Source organism: Brienomyrus brachyistius, unplaced genomic scaffold, assembly GCF_023856365.1.
Source record: "Brienomyrus brachyistius isolate T26 unplaced genomic scaffold, BBRACH_0.4 scaffold32, whole genome shotgun sequence".
In the NCBI taxonomy this organism is placed as follows: domain Eukaryota; kingdom Metazoa; phylum Chordata; class Actinopteri; order Osteoglossiformes; family Mormyridae; genus Brienomyrus; species Brienomyrus brachyistius.
In genome coordinates, this window is record NW_026042307.1 from 4,101,910 (window position 1) to 4,121,915 (window position 20,006).

The 20,006-nt window shown below is 46.9% G+C and overlaps 1 protein-coding gene, 1 long non-coding RNA gene and 4 other non-coding genes across 6 annotated transcripts in view; 1 reads left to right on the forward strand and 5 right to left on the reverse strand.

Moving 5' to 3' along the window:
- Nucleotides 1-3,879: 3,879 nt before the first annotated feature.
- On the reverse strand, nucleotides 3,880-3,951 carry trnaq-cug (transfer RNA glutamine (anticodon CUG)). Its single transcript has one exon. It is a non-coding gene; the product is annotated as a tRNA-Gln (tRNA).
- A 2,712-nt stretch (nucleotides 3,952-6,663) lies between these two features.
- Nucleotides 6,664-6,735, reverse strand: trnaq-cug (transfer RNA glutamine (anticodon CUG)). The gene has a single exon. It is a non-coding gene; the product is annotated as a tRNA-Gln (tRNA).
- A 1,320-nt stretch (nucleotides 6,736-8,055) lies between these two features.
- trnaq-cug (transfer RNA glutamine (anticodon CUG)) lies at nucleotides 8,056-8,127 on the reverse strand. Its single transcript has one exon. It is a non-coding gene; the product is annotated as a tRNA-Gln (tRNA).
- Nucleotides 8,128-8,182: 55 nt separating this feature from the next.
- On the reverse strand, nucleotides 8,183-8,255 carry trnaf-gaa (transfer RNA phenylalanine (anticodon GAA)). Its single transcript has one exon. It is a non-coding gene; the product is annotated as a tRNA-Phe (tRNA).
- Nucleotides 8,256-9,950: 1,695 nt separating this feature from the next.
- On the forward strand, nucleotides 9,951-10,346 carry LOC125721217 (uncharacterized). Its single transcript, XR_007385731.1, has 3 exons — nucleotides 9,951-10,030; nucleotides 10,105-10,176; nucleotides 10,291-10,346. It is a non-coding gene; the product is annotated as an uncharacterized LOC125721217 (long non-coding RNA).
- Nucleotides 10,347-12,560: 2,214 nt separating this feature from the next.
- Nucleotides 12,561-20,006, reverse strand: part of LOC125721095 (splicing factor U2AF 65 kDa subunit-like) — a 44,921-nt gene continuing 37,475 nt past the window's right edge. Inside the window, exons 4-8 of the mRNA XM_048997028.1 lie at nucleotides 18,290-18,327; nucleotides 16,976-17,055; nucleotides 13,904-14,026; nucleotides 13,726-13,812; nucleotides 12,561-13,539 (exon numbers count right to left, since the gene is read on the reverse strand). Of these exons, the coding sequence (XP_048852985.1) occupies nucleotides 13,162-13,539; nucleotides 13,726-13,812; nucleotides 13,904-14,026; nucleotides 16,976-17,055; nucleotides 18,290-18,327 (706 nt within the window). The 3' untranslated portion in view covers nucleotides 12,561-13,161. The remainder of the gene's footprint in view (nucleotides 13,540-13,725; nucleotides 13,813-13,903; nucleotides 14,027-16,975; nucleotides 17,056-18,289; nucleotides 18,328-20,006) is intronic.

Here is a 20,006-nt window from a genome sequence, read left to right on the forward strand (position 1 = left end):
GCAAGCTATGAGAAGTGTCCGATTTTAAGCCATAGTATGGTACACGAGTCAGGTGAGAGGCTCTTCTCAAGCTAACACGAGACTGTTGCTCAACAAAGACAATATGTCAGACAGTGGAATGTGTGAGAAAGTGCACAGATGCAAGGATGGGCAAGAAGGCGGTCAGAAGTGTGAAGCTGAGATGCCTCTGTGTAGTTTTTAGCTAGGGGAACTGTAATGAGCCAGCCTCAGGGCTCCGCTTGCCAGGGGTTGAGCGGAAATGTGGAGTACCTGTCTTGAGATAAGACTGAATTAGCTGGAGTTCAGCGCTGAGTGTACAGTTATTAAAAGAGCCGCTTTGCATTGGCCGGGAATCGAACCCGGGCCTCCCGCGTGGCAGGCGAGAATTCTACCACTGAACCACCCATGCAAACACACGAAACCGGCTTTCCGCCGAAAGACCGGAAAAATTGGTAAAGCAAAAACGGAGTGATGACAGCTCATTTCACACTACTGTTAAGATCAACGGAGTATTTATAAATTGAAGTGCTTGAAGCACAAGAACTCTGGGACCTTCTAGTGGAAGTGCTGCTTCGGGATGCTTGACAACTCCGTCGACTTTTCCAATAAATGCCTCCAAAAAAGCTCGTTCCATCAGAAAGTTGTAAACAACACCAGAAGGCAGCATGGTTTTACAGTGCGGGTTGGATTTTTCTTCAAGAACTACTACGCTCTTTGAGCAAATTGTGTATGTAGACGTACACTTTGCCAGTCCACTTGCTGCAGAATTGTCAGCTAAGAGAAATGCGTCTATCCTCCATTTCTTTTTCTCACCACGACGCAGGTGAATCTGGCACGACTGTGTTCTTATAATCACGTCGGACACTTTCATTTTCCTTACCTCTTATCTCCAAGCACTCCGACCACCGGGAGAAAGAGAAAGCGTGGCCCGTATGGGGATCGAACCCATTACCTTGGCGTTATTAGCACCACGCTCTAACCAGCTGAGCTAACCGGCCAAGCGGCAGAAAAGGTCGGCTACACCACATGCAAAAAGTGCAAAAGAAACGTTTTTGGGCAAGAGTGTGCCTTGGGGCGCAAAACTGAGCCCATGACAGGTCCCACAGAGATTTGAACTCGGATCGCTGGATTCAGAGCCCAGAGTGCTAACCATTACACCATGGAACCAGCGGGTACATCGCAGCCCAAGGCGGAGACGAGCTCCAAGACTCACGTCACGTGCTGCCAGAACCCGGGATTGAACCAGGGACCTTTATATCTTCAGTCTAACGCTCTCCCAACTGAGCTATTCCGGCACAACCGTGAGCTCCACTCTTGCCGTTTTCTGCCTCTTTCTTTGGAGCCCATCTCCCCACCTGAGCCACATGTAGTGAATGTCAACCTGGAGCAGCAGCAAGCTATGAGAAGTGTCCGATTTTAAGCCATAGTACGGTACACGAGTCAGGTGAGAGGCTCTTCTCAAGCTAACACGAGACTGTTGCTCAACAAAGACAATATGTCAGACAGTGGAATGTGTGAGAAAGTGCACAGATGCAAGGATGGGCAAGAAGGCGGTCAGAAGTGTGAAGCTGAGATGCCTCTGTGTAGTTTTTAGCTAGGGGAACTGTAATGAGCCAGCCTCAGGGCTCCGCTTGCCAGGGGTTGAGCGGAAATGTGGAGTACCTGTCTTGAGATAAGACTGAATTAGCTGGAGTTCAGCGCTGAGTGTACAGTTATTAAAAGAGCCGCTTTGCATTGGCCGGGAATCGAACCCGGGCCTCCCGCGTGGCAGGCGAGAATTCTACCACTGAACCACCCATGCAAACACACAAGACCGGCTTTCCGCGGAAAGACCGGAAAAATTGCTAAAGCAAAAACGGAGTGATGACAGCTCATTTCACACAACTGTTAAGATCAACGGAGTATTTATAAATTGAAGTGCTTGAAGCACAAGAACTCTGGGACCTTCTAGTGGAAGTGCTGCTTCGGGATGCTTGACAACTCCGTCGACTTTTCCAATAAATGCCTCCAAAAAAGCTCGTTCCATCAGAAACTTGTAAACAACACCAGAAGGCAGCATGGTTTTACAGTGCGGGTTGGATTTTTCTTCAAGAACTACTACGCTCTTTGAGCAAATTGTGTATGTAGACGTACACTTTGCCAGTCCACTTGCTGCAGAATTGTCAGCTAAGAGAAATGCGTGTATCCTCCATTTCTTTTTCTCACCACGACGCAGATGAATCTGGCACGACTGTGTTCTTATCATCACGTCGGACACTTTCATTTTCCTTACCTCTGATCTCCAAGCACTCCGACCACTGGGAGAAAGAGAAAGCGTGGCCCGTATGGGGATCGAACCCATGACCTTGGTGTTATTAGCACCACGCTCTAACCAGCTGAGCTAACCGGCCAAGCGGCAGAAAAGGTTGGCTACACCACATGCAAAAAGTGCAAAAGAAACGTTTTTGGGCAAGAGTGCGCCTTGGGGCGCAAAACTGAGCCCATGACAGATCCCACCGAGATTTGAACTCAGATCGCTGGATTCAGAGCCCAGAGCGCTAACCATTACACCATGGAACCAGCGGGTACATCGCAGCCCAAGGCGGAGACGAGCTCCAAGACTTACGTCACGTGCTGCCAGAACCCAGGATTGAACCAGGGACCTTTAGATCTTCAGTCTAACGCTCTCCCAACTGAGCTATTCCGGCACAACCGTGAGCTCCACTCTTGCCGTTTTCTGCCTCTTTCTTTGGAGCCCATCTCCCCACCTGAGCCACATGCAGTGAATGTCAACCTGGAGCAGCAGCAAGCTATGAGAAGTGTCCGATTTTAAGCCATAGTACGGTACACGAGTCAGGTGAGAGGCTCTTCTCAAGCTAACACGTGACTGTTGCTCAACAAAGACAATATGTCAGACAGTGGAATGTGTGAGAAAGTGCACAGATGCAAGGATGGGCAAGAAGGCGGTCAGAAGTGTGAAGCTGAGATGCCTCTGTGTAGTTTTTAGCTAGGGGAACTGTAATGAGCCAGCCTCAGGGCTCCGCTTGCCAGGGGTTGAGCGGAAATGTGGAGTACCTGTCTTGAGATAAGACTGAATTAGCTGGAGTTCAGCGCTGAGTGTACAGTTATTAAAAGAGCCGCTTTGCATTGGCCGGGAATCGAACCCGGGCGTCCCGCGTGGCAGGCGAGAATTCTACCACTGAACCACCCATGCAAACACACGAGACCGGCTTTCCGCCGAAAGACCGGAAAAATTGCTAAAGCAAAAACGGAGTGATGACAGCTCATTTCACACAACTGTTAAGATCAACGGAGTATTTATAAATTGAAGTGCTTGAAGCACAAGAACTCTGGGACCTTCTAGTGGAAGTGCTGCTTCGGGATGCTTGACAACTCCGTCGACTTTTCCAATAAATGCCTCCAAAAAAGCTCGTTCCATCAGAAAGTTGTAAACAACACCAGAAGGCAGCATGGTTTTACAGTGCGGGTTGGATTTTTCTTCAAGAACTACTACGCTCTTTGAGCAAATTGTGTATGTAGACGTACACTTTGCCAGTCCACTTGCTGCAGAATTGTCAGCTAAGAGAAATGCGTGTATCCTCCATTTCTTTTTCTCACCACGACGCAGGTGAATCTGGCATGACTGTGTTCTTATAATCACGTCGGACACTTTCATTTTCCTTACCTCTGATCTCCAAGCACTCCGACCACCGGGAGAAAGAGAAAGCGTGGCCCGTATGGGGATCGAACCCATGACCTTGGCGTTATTAGCACCAAGCTCTAACCAGCTGAGCTAACCGACCAAGCGGTAGAAAAGGTCGGCTACACCACATGCAAAAAGTGCAAAAGAAACGTTTTTGGGCAAGAGTGCGCCTTGGGGCGCAAAACTGAGCCCATGACAGGTCCCACCGAGATTTGAACTCGGATCGCTGGATTCAGAGCCCAGAGTGCTAACCATTACACCATGGAACCAGCAGGTACATCGCAGCCCAAGGCGGAGACGAGCTCCAAGACTCACGTCACGTGCTGCCAGAACCCGGGATTGAACCAGGGACCTTTAGATCTTCAGTCTAACGCTCCCCCAACTGAGCTATTCCGGCACAACCGTGAGCTCCACTCTTGCCATTTTCTGCCTCTTTCTTTGGAGCCCATCTCCCCACCTGAGCCACATGCAGTGAATGTCAACCTGGAGCAGCAGCAAGCTATGAGAAGTGTCCGATTTTAAGCCATAGTACGGTACACGAGTCAGGTGAGAGGCTCTTCTCAAGCTAACACGTGACTGTTGCTCAACAAAGACAATATGTCAGACAGTGGAATGTGTGAGAAAGTGCACAGATGCAAGGATGGGCAAGAAGGCGGTCAGAAGTGTGAAGCTGAGATGCCTCTGTGTAGTTTTTAGCTAGGGGAACTGTAATGAGCCAGCCTCAGGGCTCCGCTTGCCAGGGGTTGAGCGGAAATGTGGAGTACCTGTCTTGAGATAAGACTGAATTAGCTGGAGTTCAGCGCTGAGTGTACAGTTATTAAAAGAGCCGCTTTGCATTGGCCGGGAATCGAACCCGGGCCTCCCGCGTGGCAGGCGAGAATTCTACCACTGAACCACCCATGCAAACACACAAGACCGGCTTTCCGCGGAAAGACCGGAAAAATTGCTAAAGCAAAAACGGAGTGATGACAGCTCATTTCACACAACTGTTAAGATCAACGGAGTATTTATAAATTGAAGTGCTTGAAGCACAAGAACTCTGGGACCTTCTAGTGGAAGTGCTGCTTCGGGATGCTTGACAACTCCGTCGACTTTTCCAATAAATGCCTCCAAAAAAGCTCGTTCCATCAGAAACTTGTAAACAACACCAGAAGGCAGCATGGTTTTACAGTGCGGGTTGGATTTTTCTTCAAGAACTACTACGCTCTTTGAGCAAATTGTGTATGTAGACGTACACTTTGCCAGTCCACTTGCTGCAGAATTGTCAGCTAAGAGAAATGCGTGTATCCTCCATTTCTTTTTCTCACCACGACGCAGATGAATCTGGCACGACTGTGTTCTTATCATCACGTCGGACACTTTCATTTTCCTTACCTCTGATCTCCAAGCACTCCGACCACTGGGAGAAAGAGAAAGCGTGGCCCGTATGGGGATCGAACCCATGACCTTGGCGTTATTAGCACCACGCTCTAACCAGCTGAGCTAACCGGCCAAGCGGCAGAAAAGGTTGGCTACACCACATGCAAAAAGTGCAAAAGAAACGTTTTTGGGCAAGAGTGCGCCTTGGGGCGCAAAACTGAGCCCATGACAGATCCCACCGAGATTTGAACTCAGATCGCTGGATTCAGAGCCCAGAGCGCTAACCATTACACCATGGAACCAGCGGGTACATCGCAGCCCAAGGCGGAGACGAGCTCCAAGACTTACGTCACGTGCTGCCAGAACCCAGGATTGAACCAGGGACCTTTAGATCTTCAGTCTAACGCTCTCCCAACTGAGCTATTCCGGCACAACCGTGAGCTCCACTCTTGCCGTTTTCTGCCTCTTTCTTTGGAGCCCATCTCCCCACCTGAGCCACATGCAGTGAATGTCAACCTGGAGCAGCAGCAAGCTATGAGAAGTGTCCGATTTTAAGCCATAGTACGGTACACGAGTCAGGTGAGAGGCTCTTCTCAAGCTAACACGTGACTGTTGCTCAACAAAGACAATATGTCAGACAGTGGAATGTGTGAGAAAGTGCACAGATGCAAGGATGGGCAAGAAGGCGGTCAGAAGTGTGAAGCTGAGATGCCTCTGTGTAGTTTTTAGCTAGGGGAACTGTAATGAGCCAGCCTCAGGGCTCCGCTTGCCAGGGGTTGAGCGGAAATGTGGAGTACCTGTCTTGAGATAAGACTGAATTAGCTGGAGTTCAGCGCTGAGTGTACAGTTATTAAAAGAGCCGCTTTGCATTGGCCGGGAATCGAACCCGGGCGTCCCGCGTGGCAGGCGAGAATTCTACCACTGAACCACCCATGCAAACACACGAGACCGGCTTTCCGCCGAAAGACCGGAAAAATTGCTAAAGCAAAAACGGAGTGATGACAGCTCATTTCACACAACTGTTAAGATCAACGGAGTATTTATAAATTGAAGTGCTTGAAGCACAAGAACTCTGGGACCTTCTAGTGGAAGTGCTGCTTCGGGATGCTTGACAACTCCGTCGACTTTTCCAATAAATGCCTCCAAAAAAGCTCGTTCCATCAGAAAGTTGTAAACAACACCAGAAGGCAGCATGGTTTTACAGTGCGGGTTGGATTTTTCTTCAAGAACTACTACGCTCTTTGAGCAAATTGTGTATGTAGACGTACACTTTGCCAGTCCACTTGCTGCAGAATTGTCAGCTAAGAGAAATGCGTGTATCCTCCATTTCTTTTTCTCACCACGACGCAGGTGAATCTGGCATGACTGTGTTCTTATAATCACGTCGGACACTTTCATTTTCCTTACCTCTGATCTCCAAGCACTCCGACCACCGGGAGAAAGAGAAAGCGTGGCCCGTATGGGGATCGAACCCATGACCTTGGCGTTATTAGCACCAAGCTCTAACCAGCTGAGCTAACCGACCAAGCGGTAGAAAAGGTCGGCTACACCACATGCAAAAAGTGCAAAAGAAACGTTTTTGGGCAAGAGTGCGCCTTGGGGCGCAAAACTGAGCCCATGACAGGTCCCACCGAGATTTGAACTCGGATCGCTGGATTCAGAGCCCAGAGTGCTAACCATTACACCATGGAACCAGCAGGTACATCGCAGCCCAAGGCGGAGACGAGCTCCAAGACTCACGTCACGTGCTGCCAGAACCCGGGATTGAACCAGGGACCTTTAGATCTTCAGTCTAACGCTCCCCCAACTGAGCTATTCCGGCACAACCGTGAGCTCCACTCTTGCCATTTTCTGCCTCTTTCTTTGGAGCCCATCTCCCCACCTGAGCCACATGCAGTGAATGTCAACCTGGAGCAGCAGCAAGCTATGAGAAGTGTCCGATTTTAAGCCATAGTACGGTACACGAGTCAGGTGAGAGGCTCTTCTCAAGCTAACACGAGACTGTTGCTCAACAAAGACAATATGTCAGACAGTGGAATGTGTGAGAAAGTGCACAGATGCAAGGATGGGCAAGAAGGCGGTCAGAAGTGTGAAGCTGAGATGCCTCTGTGTAGTTTTTAGCTAGGGGAACTGTAATGAGCCAGCCTCAGGGCTCCGCTTGCCAGGGGTTGAGCGGAAATGTGGAGTACCTGTCTTGAGATAAGACTGAATTAGCTGGAGTTCAGCGCTGAGTGTACAGTTATTAAAAGAGCCACTTTGCATTGGCCGGGAATCGAACCCGGGCTTCCCTTGTGGCAGGCGAGAATTCTACCACTGAACCACCCATGCAAACACATGATACCGACTTTCCGCCGAAAGACCAGAAAAATTGCTAAAGCAAAAACGGAGTGATGACAGCTCATTTCACACAACTGTTAAGATCAACGGAGTATTTATAAATTGAAGTGCTTGAAGCACAAGAACTCTGGGACCTTCTAGTGGAAGTGCTGCTTCGGGATGCTTGACAACTCCGTCGACTTTTCCAATAAATGCCTCCAAAAAAGCTCGTTCCATCAGAAACTTGTAAACAACACCAGAAGGCAGCATGGTTTTACAGTGCGGGTTGGATTTTTCTTCAAGAACTACTACGCTCTTTGAGCAAATTGTGTATGTAGACGTACACTTTGCCAGTCCACTTGCTGCAGAATTGTCAGCTAAGAGAAATGCGTGTATCCTCCATTTCTTTTTCTCACCACGACGCAGGTGAATCTGGCACGACTGTGTTCTTATCATCACGTTGGACACTTTCATTTTCCCTACCTCTGATCTCCAAGCACTCCGACCACCGGGAGAAAGAGAAAGCGTGGCCCGTATGGGGATCGAACCCATGACCTTGGCATTATTAGCACCACGCTCTAACCAGCTGAGCTAACCGGCCAAGCGGCAAAAAAGGTCGGCTACACCACATGAAAAAAGTGGAAAAGAAACGTTTTTGGGCAAGAGTGCGCCTTGGGGCGCAAAACTGAGCCCATGACAGGTCCCACCGAGATTTGAACTCGGATCGCTGGATTCAGAGCCCAGAGTGCTAACCATTACACCATGGAACCAGCTGGTACATCGCAGCCCAAGGCGGAGACGAGCTCCAAGACTCACGTCACGTGCTGCCAGAACCCGGGATTGAACCAGGGACCTTTAGATCTTCAGTCTAACGCTCTCCCAACTGAGCTATTCCGGCACAACCGTGAGCTCCACTCTTGCCGTTTTCTGCCTCTTTCTTTGGAGCCCATTTCCCCACCTGAGCCACATGCAGTGAATGTCAACCTGGAGCAGCAGCAAGCTATGAGAAGTGTCCGATTTTAAGCCATAGTACGGTACACGAGTCAGGTGAGAGGCTCTTCTCAAGCTAACACGAGACTGTTGCTCAACAAAGACAATATGTCAGACAGTGGAATGTGTGAGAAAGTGCACAGATGCAAGGATGGGCAAGAAGGCGGTCAGAAGTGTGAAGCTGAGATGCCTCTGTGTAGTTTTTAGCTAGGGGAACTGTAATGAGCCAGCCTCAGGGCTCCGCTTGCCAGGGGTTGAGCGGAAATGTGGAGTACCTGTCTTGAGATAAGACTGAATTAGCTGGAGTTCAGCGCTGAGTGTACAGTTATTAAAAGAGCCGCTTTGCGTTGTCCGGGAATCGAACCCGGGCCTCCCGCGCGGGCGGCGAGAATAGTTTAGCTTAACTTCCCTTAACTTTTCCCATTCATTTTCAATGGTAGTGCTTAACAGTACGGATGTAATATTCTTTCGGCCGCTGGTTGATGTTTTGTTGCTGTTTCGACGCCTCCAATGACGTTTTACCCTTATCACTACCGACAGTCGACACAATTGGATTTTGGAAAAGAGCAGCAGAGAGTGAGTAGTATTTCAGTAAATTTGGTGATTCACCTAAAAGAAAAACCGCCCGGTCGAACGGAAAGGACGACTTTCCAAGGTAAACTGAACAGCAATCTTATATTTTCTTAAATATTCCGATGTATTTCACATTCCAAAATCGAACTGGATGCTGTACGTTTTACGGAGCCCCTCGCGAAGCTCTCTGTGTAATGCTGAAGTAGTTATTCACTCGCTCCATAGGTAGCATTGCTTTTGAAATATTTAATAATTAGTATTCAATTTTTAATGCACAATTTAAATAAAAACATGTTTGACTTTGGAAATTAAGGCGGGTTCCGTTTATAAGAATTCCACTCATCGTGAGGAATCCAAAAGTATCTTTTATTAGTGGCCCGGTAAAGCAGTACATTTATTAAGCTAGACAGTGTCCATTTATGGAAAACGAGTAATTTGCAGTAAAACGAGCATACACTGGTCAAGTAGAATGAGTCTAGGCAGATGAGACAGAATAAACTGGATTACCGTTTATAAACTAACCTTATATATATAGTGTATTATACATATACTAATTCTGCACGTTCCTATATGCAAGGTACTGTGACGGTAACTTTCCTGTAAGTCATTGATATTTAACTACAACTTTTTTATGCATATTGTTTGCTGGCATTGCCGTTAACTTAGATATTAAAGAATTCCTCACATAATCGTTAAGTATTAAACCTACTAAAGTTGTTCAAACAAACCTTGTTTTAGGTTAAAGCAAGTCAGTTAGAAGCTATTACACTTACTTTGCTACCAAATGGCAAAGGTGTCAGATCACAGAATTCTTGTTTATAATTCCATGCCCTTCTGTGTTTCTTTACGCCTGTCAACTACCACCTGTCAAAAGTGAGGATGAGAATTTGGTTGGGTTTGGAGTCCGTGCTGGTAAGACCTGGAAGGATATTTGGGACAGTAGGGATGATGGGTATGAGGCTGTTATCCTCAAACAACAATGCGTACCAGGCAGCAAAATGTACCGACTACAGCAGTACCTGAGGCTGAAGCACAGCAATCTTCAGATGACACTGGAGGCTTCTGCTCCCTCAAGACCAGCACTTCCAGACACTTCTACTAATCCTCCAGGTTGGCTGACAGTTTCATATATGTGGTTCTGTGCATTGATTATGTCTTTTATTCATATCTATTTTGTTTTATAGAAATAGAGGAAGATGAGGAATTGGAGAGGATGATGCTTTGTTGGTCCCCTTCCAAAACCGAAGGCCCGATGAGTGAGAATCTCATATGCATGCACACACACAAACAGTCACTCTTCAGGATTCAGTATAAATTAAGGAATCAATATTATTTGTGGTTCATTTGTGGTTTTTTCACTTTGCTTTCAGGTTTGCAAGTTGTTGGAGTCCATGATGCTAAAGGTTCTTTCCCTTCAATTATGGAGGATAATTCTGGATGTCATGATCAGAATTTTTCATCCAAGTTCTTTATTATTCATCTTGTTTTGGCCACGTTCAGGCCCGTTTTGATGCCTGTGTTCTGTTTGTTCCATTGTTCAAGACTATGCAGCCAGAGATGACCTGGAGGGAGTTTCAAAAATCTCCTTTTTATGAGGCTGAAAAGCAGCGTTGGTCAGCGGAGAGAAAAAAGTAACACACTACCTGCTACTTCAAGAGCAGCGTTATTTGTAAAAATTGTAAATGTTTTCCATATACACTCTGTCCACTTTATTAAGAACAGCTATTTTGTGTCTGGGCTCATTTTTCACTGACAAATAATGCATGGCAACAGGTGGGTTACAATCAGATTGTAAAAATTGCCGCTGTTAGGTAGGTTTTCTTAAAGAAGTGGCAAGCATAGTTTTTTTTTAAAACAAAAAAAGTAAAGATTGTTTTATATTCTTTATAGTTCAGTATTGTTTGAATATACACTTGCAGCATTTTAACATATGGTTAATATGTTCCTTGTTTGTTCCTGATTCTCTAAGGTCATAAATTATCCCTGAGCATCTCTCAAAGTGTGGGGCAGTTACCCCAATGGCTAAATTCCCCATCGTGACCCTTTCAGATCTGTCCTATTAATCATTCCCTATCCACTGGCTAAATCTCTCTTGTCTCATCACCACCTCAACCAGTGTGGTGAGTCTAAGAAAGTGTTACGGCGTCAGTCAGGAGTTTTGGGCACACCTACCTATAGAATTGTTTCTTTGTACTATTCTTTACATTTTATAATATTTATAAAGACATCATAACTATAAAGTAATACACATGGAATTATGCACTACTCAGAAAAGTTATTTAAAAAAAATAATTTGTTGGGGGGGACAATTCTGTTGGAACTCAGAAGGTTGCCGGTTCAAATCCCAGGGCTGGCCGAGTGATCCCACCATTGGGCCCTTGAGCAAGGCCCTTAACCCCAGCTGCTCCAGGGACTGACTGATCCTGCTTTCTACTTTATACTAGTTTAATGAGGTGGCCTCCTGGAATGCTTTTCCAGCTCTCCTGAAGGAGCCGTCTCATATATGCTGAGCACTCAGCCGATTTTCTTTAACTCTCTGGTCAGACTCCTTGAAAAACATTTCTACTGGGTTTAGCTCAAGTATCCAGGTAATATGACCCAGTCCCTTTGTAGGCAGAGTGGTGTGTCCAAATTACTGACTGGTACTGTATGTCTAACTATCTGACAGTTGTTAAAATGCTGCAGCATCACTGTTAGTATTGTCATAACAATGCTATTTTTAATTATGCTTTTTGTTTTGATTCAGGATTCAATGAGTCATTTGTTAACATGCTACAAAATGCATGCATTAACACTGCTGTTTAAGAAAATTAATCATTTCATCTATTTAATATTTGACATACACTACCGTTCAATTATATACCCTGTGACAAGACTTGATTGGGGTCAGTTTTATCCTACAAAAGGATAATGACCCAAACCAAACCTCCAAAATGTGTTAGCAATATTTAAAGAATAAGCAGTCAGACATACCAGGAGATTGATGCAGAGGACTGCCAGTTGCTGATAATAGGCCTCTATATGTAGATGTGGATAAAATTTTGTGAATTGCATGAAAATGTGTTTTTCTTTGGAAAACAAAGAAATTTGCATGTGATCCCAAACTTTTGAGCGGTAATGTATATCTTGGGGGTGGCATGGTGGTGCAGTGGTTAGCACTGTTGCCTCACACCTCTGGGACCCAGGTTTGAGTCGCCGCCTGTGTCACATGTGTGTGGAGTTTGCATGTTCTCCCCATGTCGTCGTGGGGGGTACTCCGGTTTCCCCCCACAGTCCAAAAACATGCTGAGGCTAATTGGAGTTGCTAAATTGCCCATAGGTGTGCATGTGAGAGTGAATGGTGTGTGAGTGTGCCCTGCGATGGGCTGGCCCCCCATCCTGGGTTGTTCCCTGCCTCGTGCCCATTGCTTCCGGGATAGGCTCCGGACCCCCGTGACCCAGTAGAATAAGCGGTTTGGAAAATGGATGGATGGATGGATGTATATCTTATCATACCCCTGAGTATGAGAACCTGAGTACTTGTCTCTTTCTGTGTAAATAGACTCAATAAACAATACATTTTATTCATAACTGTCTATGTCTGTTTAATTACCACAGCGACATAAATAAATAAATAAATAAAATTGTAACCATAGTTTTAAGCTGTTTATTAAATACATCAATATCAAGAAAACGAAGAATAATGGATGAATGTGATTACAAGAAATGGAGAAATTTGTTCATGCTTTTTTGAAAACATGCCTCAAAATGATTAGCATTCTAACTTGAAATGTATCAGAAAAAAAATCATTAACGGAGATTTTGCAGCGCCGGGGAGGGTCTCTTCGCTTCGCAAAAAAAATCCTTCAATTTCATTGGCTGCCACTGTGTTATGGCTATACGCGACCGGCCCCCGCGTGACAGGCGGGGATACTCACCACTATACTAACGAGGAAATATACGCGCACTGCTTTTACATATTCAAGATAAACAGCGGATGACTATTAACATTTGCGAGTAATCAATGATTGTACAAAATTTTCTTTCTTACACAAAGAAAATGTTGAGGGCAGAATGAAAAATGATTGTCTGTCTATCTGAACCGATCAGATTGTCTGTCTATCTGAACCGATCAGATTGTCTGTCTATCTGAACCGATCAGATTGTCTGTCTATCTGAACCAATCAGATTGTCTGTCTATCTGAACCAATCAGATTGTCTGTCTATCTGAACCAATCAGATTGTCTGTCTATCTGAACCAATCAGATTGTTTTTCTTACACAAAAAATTATTCCGTTTTCAAAACACTTTTGTGCAAGAAATGCTCCCATGAGCCTGTGTTTAGTGCCTACAGAGGTCTTCTTTTTGCCACTGGTACAGGAGAGTACGGGTCCCACCTTGCCACAGCCAGGCACCTCCACGCCATCGACGGGCCGCGGAATCTCGATGGAGCGCACGTTGCCGTACTTGCAACACTCCTCCCGGATGTCCTCCAGGATCTCCTCGTAGTCCTCGTCGTCCACCAGCTCCTCGGGCATGACCATGTTGAGGAGGCACAGCACCTCCGTGGGCATGCCGGAGCTCTGCAGCCGCTGCAGCCCTGGAACCTGCAGCGTCACCGGCGTCTCAATGATGGCCGTCTGTCCCGGGGGGCGACAAGAGTGTCAGATACCCCCTGATCGTCCAATCGTCTCGAGTAACAGCGAGAAATTTACATGGACCCAAATAAACCCAAGAAATAGGGGCATTAAGCTTCCTGGGAGGCACCCAGGAACCAAGTTGGGTTTAGGACATCAGAAAGGCGGCAGCCGAGGGCAAATACTCACAGCGTTGGCATTCTTAGCCCCCACGCTTGCCCGCTGGACGATGAGCTTCTTGTCTCCGAGCTGCATGCCATTGAGTCCAGCCACGGCCTGCGGGATGCATCCCACACAAGCGTCAGCAATTCCATCCGGAAGCCCCGAGTCACCCCAGACCTTCCAGCTGCTGCCCCACCTCACGCACCTGGTCAGTGGCACTGATGTCCACGTATTCACAGAAAGCGTAACCCTTAGACAGTGACGTGGCACTGTCCTTCACAAGGTTGAAGGCCTTAAGAGGTCCGAACGACGTCAAGAGTTCCTTCACCTGGGCAAGAGGAGGAGACGCGGGGGGGCGATTAGCCCGACAGTCCAGGCACGGCGCCTCGCTAGAAATGCTAATCTTAACTGTGGGAGAAGCAGCATGTTAAACTTTGCAAAACGACATGAGGAAACAGTGAAGACATCAGGAAAATGGCTTTATGACAAGTGGCTCGACATTACGGTGCAACACTAGAGCTCAAAGCCCCCTGTGCCCTTTCTGCATGACTTACTTACTGGGAGCGTACAAAAGTAACTATTTTGATTCTTGTCAATGAATGATAACACAGATTCCCCCCCCCCCATCCTACAGCATATACAACACAACTGAATTCCTAATCAAGTTCTCTGATAATTCCAACTACGAATTTTGAAATATGGACCGAGTTGCATCTGATTTTAAGGGCCACAATAATTAAGCTAGATGGTATATAAAAAAAAAACTAAATAAAAACAGCTAATTATATGTTAAGTGTTCCATGTATACAATGTGGAGGGGGGGGGGCGACTCGGCAGAACACAAACCCAGCCGAATCACTGACTTCCTGTTCTTAAAACCAAGAACCACATTGGTGCAGTTAATTAGAGGGACAAAGCCTACAGGAGATAAACTCACAGGTAAAGCTAAGAGCCGCCACAGGGTCCTGCTAAAGGGGCCACGGCTTGAAGCCAAACAGGACGAAATAGCTCTGCTAACATCATTCCTCACTTATTCTACAGGAATCTACTGTAAAGCCGCATTAACCACTGACTTCAGAAAGGAGTCACCTGGGACACTGGCAGCCACAAGAGGGCGCTACCTCCTACCTTCTCTTAGGGGCAAAAAAAAAAAAAAAATCAAATTTATACCCTGTGATCAGCATAATAAGTCTCTCCCCAGCCTTCAACCCCCAAAAAAAGGACCCCATATGCTTAAGAGCACTCCAGGACAGAGCCCCCCCACAGGGGCAGGCCGTCGACAGGGAGGATATCCGTGCAAGGGACGGAATGTCTTACTTGCCTTGTGTTACATGTTGGCATGGCAGCAGTAGGTCAGTACTACTGAACAAATTATGAGCGAAGACTTAACGATCTTACAGGCCCCTAGCTGGGGACAAAGTGGGGAACAAAAATGAAAGAGCTGTAAGTATCAAAGCGGTAGCAGGGACTGCAAAAAAAATGTAAACACCAGGATACAAGCAGCGGTTTCCATTTCACCTGTCTATGGCACATTTACTGGCTTTGACATGAAATACATTAACAGTTCTGCTGGATTCAAACTCTCTCCCCCCAGTGCTGCTTTGGTACAGCCTTCCTCTTGACTTGGATTACATGTGACTCACACTGGATAAGAAAGATTACGATGACAATCCGAAAAGGAGGAAAAAAATCAAAGAAAAACAAACTGACTGCACTTCTCACTTACCTTTCACTGAAACCGCGATCACTATCTTGTGGGCTGAGTCTTGCCATTTTTAACAGTTTAGGCTAAAGTGAGTGGGACACCGGAGCTCAAAATGTTACAATGCAGGGGTGGACGCAAAACGTTTTGCGATTAACTTTTGCAAAATAAATAGGTAAACTATTAAATGCCTGTATGGATTATGTCTATAATGGGCCGATTTCAGTTGGGTGGCGATATAGGAAGAAAAAAAAAAAATCATAAAAGATGCTAATGAGAAGTAGAAAATGTCTAAAATGTGACCCTTTCAACACTTTCAGAGTAAGACGACCTCATCTGTGCATGTTGTTATGGTAATATTATCCATCACTGACGTCATAACAGAATAGGGCATGGGGCACGATGTGAAAACTCCAGTGAAGCTGATAATCGTTCACCGGGAAAAAGGTCCGAAGTATTTTCTGCCTTTCGAGCGACACAGCAATGTAGGGAACGATTCTTCCGCAGCTCCCCATCGCTGTTAACGGGATGTGAAGTCATCGTTCTCAGTGTGCGGACATGGACGTGAGACACGGCACGTCTGCGAATACTGAAGCGTTTGGGGACTTGGTCGATCTCCCCCACATTTCAAGCACAGTCTATGGTAGTGTTTCCCAGCCCAGTCCTCGGGGGTACCCCCCCGGTCAGTCCACGTTTTTGCTTCCTCTCAGCGCACCTGTACCAGGTATTCGGTGTTCCTGATTGGCTGGGAGCTAGGAGGGAGCGAAAATGTGGACAGTCGGCGGTTCCCCGAGGACTGGGATTGGGCAAACACAGGTGTACGGCAATGTGGAGGTATTCGTCAGTTAGGTGACGCGCAGATGACTCGATTTTAAATTTTCATGCAGCAAAACGACGCGGCTGATTCATCCGACTAACACTCAGCAATTAACCCGATATACAAATATTCCAGGGTACCCAGCAACAGGCAGCACAGGGACTGGCTACGTGACTGGTTTGGCAAGCCGCCAGCTGTAAGGCACGTTTCCCAAAGCCTTTGTTGCTAATAAGGTTATTTGCTAACAACATTAGCAACTTACAACTGAATGGTTCCAACTATGCAAGTCGATAACATGAGGTTTTGGGAAACGTACCTTTTACATTAGCGGGGTCTCAATATCTTCATAATTTACAGCTGGATAAACAATGAGCGTAATGTAACTGTCAACTCATTACCTACATGTCTAATAAATGTTTAATAAATCCCATGAATATCTTTAAAAAAAAAAAAAAAAAAAACTCAAATGTGCGGCTATTTTCAGCAGCTAGCTTTAAACATGATGCTGACATTTGACCCCCCAGTATCTTGTAATGAATTTTAAGCGGTGAGGTAACTTTGACAGGCTTTCTTTTCCTACTAATCAGTTACACAGAGACGAGTGTTTATTTTATGTATGTATGTATGTGCGTGCGCGTGCGTGCGTGCGTGCGTGCGTGTGTGTGCATGCCTGCTTGAGTTCCACGTGCAGCAGTGGGACAGAAACACAGGAGGGTTGTGGGTCGGCTCCCCGGCGACAGAGACTGAGGGCGGGGTACCTGATCGTCACTGAGATAGTTGGGCAGGCCTCCGACAAAGAGCTTGTGTGGCGAGTCTGGAACCACGGTGGAGACGACCCCTGCAGACAGAGCGGCACGGCGCCCAAAGCCGGCCGATCACAGCAAACCGTCAACATGCCGGATAATGACCACGAGCAAACGGCGCGAGTGAAATAAGCCAACTTCAAATCAGTATGACGTCGTTATCTTCTATATAATATCAGATAAATGTAACTCCAGCAAAAAAATACCTAAATACTGGGGCAGTTTGACGACTGTTTTTTGTCTCTCCCATCTTGCTCTCCATGGGAGATGCTGACACATGCAGCACCAGTCAAAAGTATGGACACACCTGCTCTTAATGCATTTGTCTCTATTTTAGCTGTTATTCACCTTATAGTAAAAGGCCTTTGGGCATGGAAGTTATGCATATGAAGTACTGCAAAGACAAAATTTTTGTCTCTTCAAAATAGGAGCCATTGGCTTCGATGACAGCATTGCGGACTCAACCAGCTAACATATGTACCCACCTGGACCGTTTCTCCAACAGTCCTCGAGTTTCCACAAGTTCTGCGCGCAAGCTGGCTACCTTACTCTTACTCTCATCCAACTGATCCCAAACCAGCTCTATAGAGTTTAGGTTGGGGGGCTGTGGGGACCATCTCTTTCCTAGTTCACAAGGTAATAAGCTACTTGCATAACCTTCAAGGTGGGCTTTGGGTCATTATCTTGCTGAAAAACAAGTCATTTTCAGTAGGTGTGTCCAGAATTTTTGACTAGAATAGGAGCCAGCAACCCTAGAACAATTTGGGGGTTAGGGTCCTTGCTCAAGGGCCCAGTGGTGAAATCACTCTGCCAACCCTGGTATTTGAACCAGCAACCTTCTTTTCATGGGCAAACATCACAGAGCCACACAGCCTATGTTAACAGTAAGAAGTGAGTGACTGAGCTGTGTGTGTGTGTGTGTGGCTCAGCTGGTTAGGATGCCAGCGTTATCATCAGAAGATCACTGGTTCACATCACTGGTGATCACACCACTGGGCCGGCGAGTTTGCTCTAGGGACAGGCTGACCCTGATTTCTCAAAAAAAAAAAAAAAAAAAAAAAAAAACATTCTTCACTTTGGATAAAACTGTCTGCTAAATATTTACAACATTAAGTAAATAAAAGTGAAAGTCTCCCTCTTTATATGACAAGACATCCGCAGCTTGCGAAGGACAGTCAGTCCGTAACGAGTACAAAAAACTGGCCTTGCCGATCGGCTCTTCAAAGGTAAATAAAGATTAAGGTTATGACGGCGACAAGCAAAGCGGACCTGGTACGTGGAAGGCGGGCTGCTCTGAGATGCCAGGCAGGGGGGCGATAGTCGTGGGGCCGCCTGATTTTTAACGACTGACCCTGGAAAATGATGCCGTCGAAGGCCATTGCCTGCGTGGTCTCATCCACGGACCGAAACTAGGGCAGAACGAAGAACGTCGTTAATCAGGGAAGGCTGCGGTCTCCGCCTGGACACAGCAGCCATTAGGCAGGAAAGACTCTTACTTCAAGGAAGGCAAAGTTCTTGTCCTGGTTTATCTGAACAGCGAGGACGGGATTGGTGGGACCTTGACATAAGCCAGCCAATCGCATCTGGGTATTGAAGAAATCCGCCATGGCCTCCTAAAAAGACAGGCAGACACACTGAATGAAGACAGGCAGACGTCTGAAGACATCAAAACAGGCAAACGAGAAAAAAAATGACTGACAAGTCTAGTACATTTATCTATTTATTTTGCGGACACTTTCATCCAAAGCAACATACATTTCATTGAAGAAGCAGGACCAGACAGTTCCTAGAGCAAATAGTGCTTAAGGGCTGCGCTCGGGGGCCCAATGGTGAAATCACTCTGCTGCCCAAGGGATTTGAACCAACAACCTTCTTGTGACCGGCTCAGTGTCCTAACTCACTGAGCTACACATGACACCAGGATGCATGACAGAAGGCAACGCGGGACTTTGCCTGGACTCACCTCCGTCAGGCCGAAGGGGATGTTGCCGACATAAAGCCGCCTGGCCTGCCGGGTCATCTGGCTGCCGACCATCGGCACCTGGGTGGGCGTCACTGCCACGCCGCTGGTGGTGGATGTTGCCAGTAAAGCTATCGTGGGGATCTGCCCTGCAGCTGTGGGGAGGAGAAAGGGCTTCAAGACCCCAACCAGGGACGGCCAGAACATCCGGATCGTCGCCTTCATTTGCTTCTAACCCCTAGGTTTAAGCTCTCTTCACACTGTCTGAAATCATCCCAAGTGTTATTCCCTCTTTGACCAGCAGGGGGGGAGGAGGGCACTCCAGAATAAATGCTTTCATTGCAACCAATATACCATAACCTTGCAATACTGAACTAGCACACATGGAAGCGTCGCATCCATACCTTGCATTGCCTTGTACTGCATGGGGGTGATGTGCTCGAATCCCGGAGGGGGAACATCCCAGTACTTGTATGTCCTTTTCTTACGGCTTCTCCGAGAAGAGTAGCTGCCCAAACACAAAACAGAAGGTTGTTTTCCCCAAACAATACAGTGTAAACACTCAGAATCTGGCAAAAACAAACAGATGGCAGAATGTTTACATTTAACTTTGGATCGCAGGCAGTTTAAGGTCATGAGGGTGTGACCATGCGCCACTTTTTAGGCTGGCTTTGAGGTCCCATCGCTATGGCGGGGGCTACTTATAAACGCCAGTTAAAATTTAATATGGGTACAGTCCCCCTTCCCACCACGAAGAAACCAATTGGTTGATTGTGAAAGAAACTTGTTAAGAGGCCTCAAACCAAGCTAGATATCAGCTTCAGTGCCTGTAACCGGGACCGTGAGGGGGGGTACCTGTGCTTCTTGTGCTCGCGTGAGCTGCTCCGTCGGTCACGACCCTTGCGGTCGCGGCTGCTGCTGCGCTTCTCGTGACTCCGCCCCCTGGAGTCCTTGCTCCAGTGGCGGTGCTTCTCGCCACGGCTCAGAGACCGGCTGCGGCTACGCTTCTTGTGTCGCTCCTTCTCC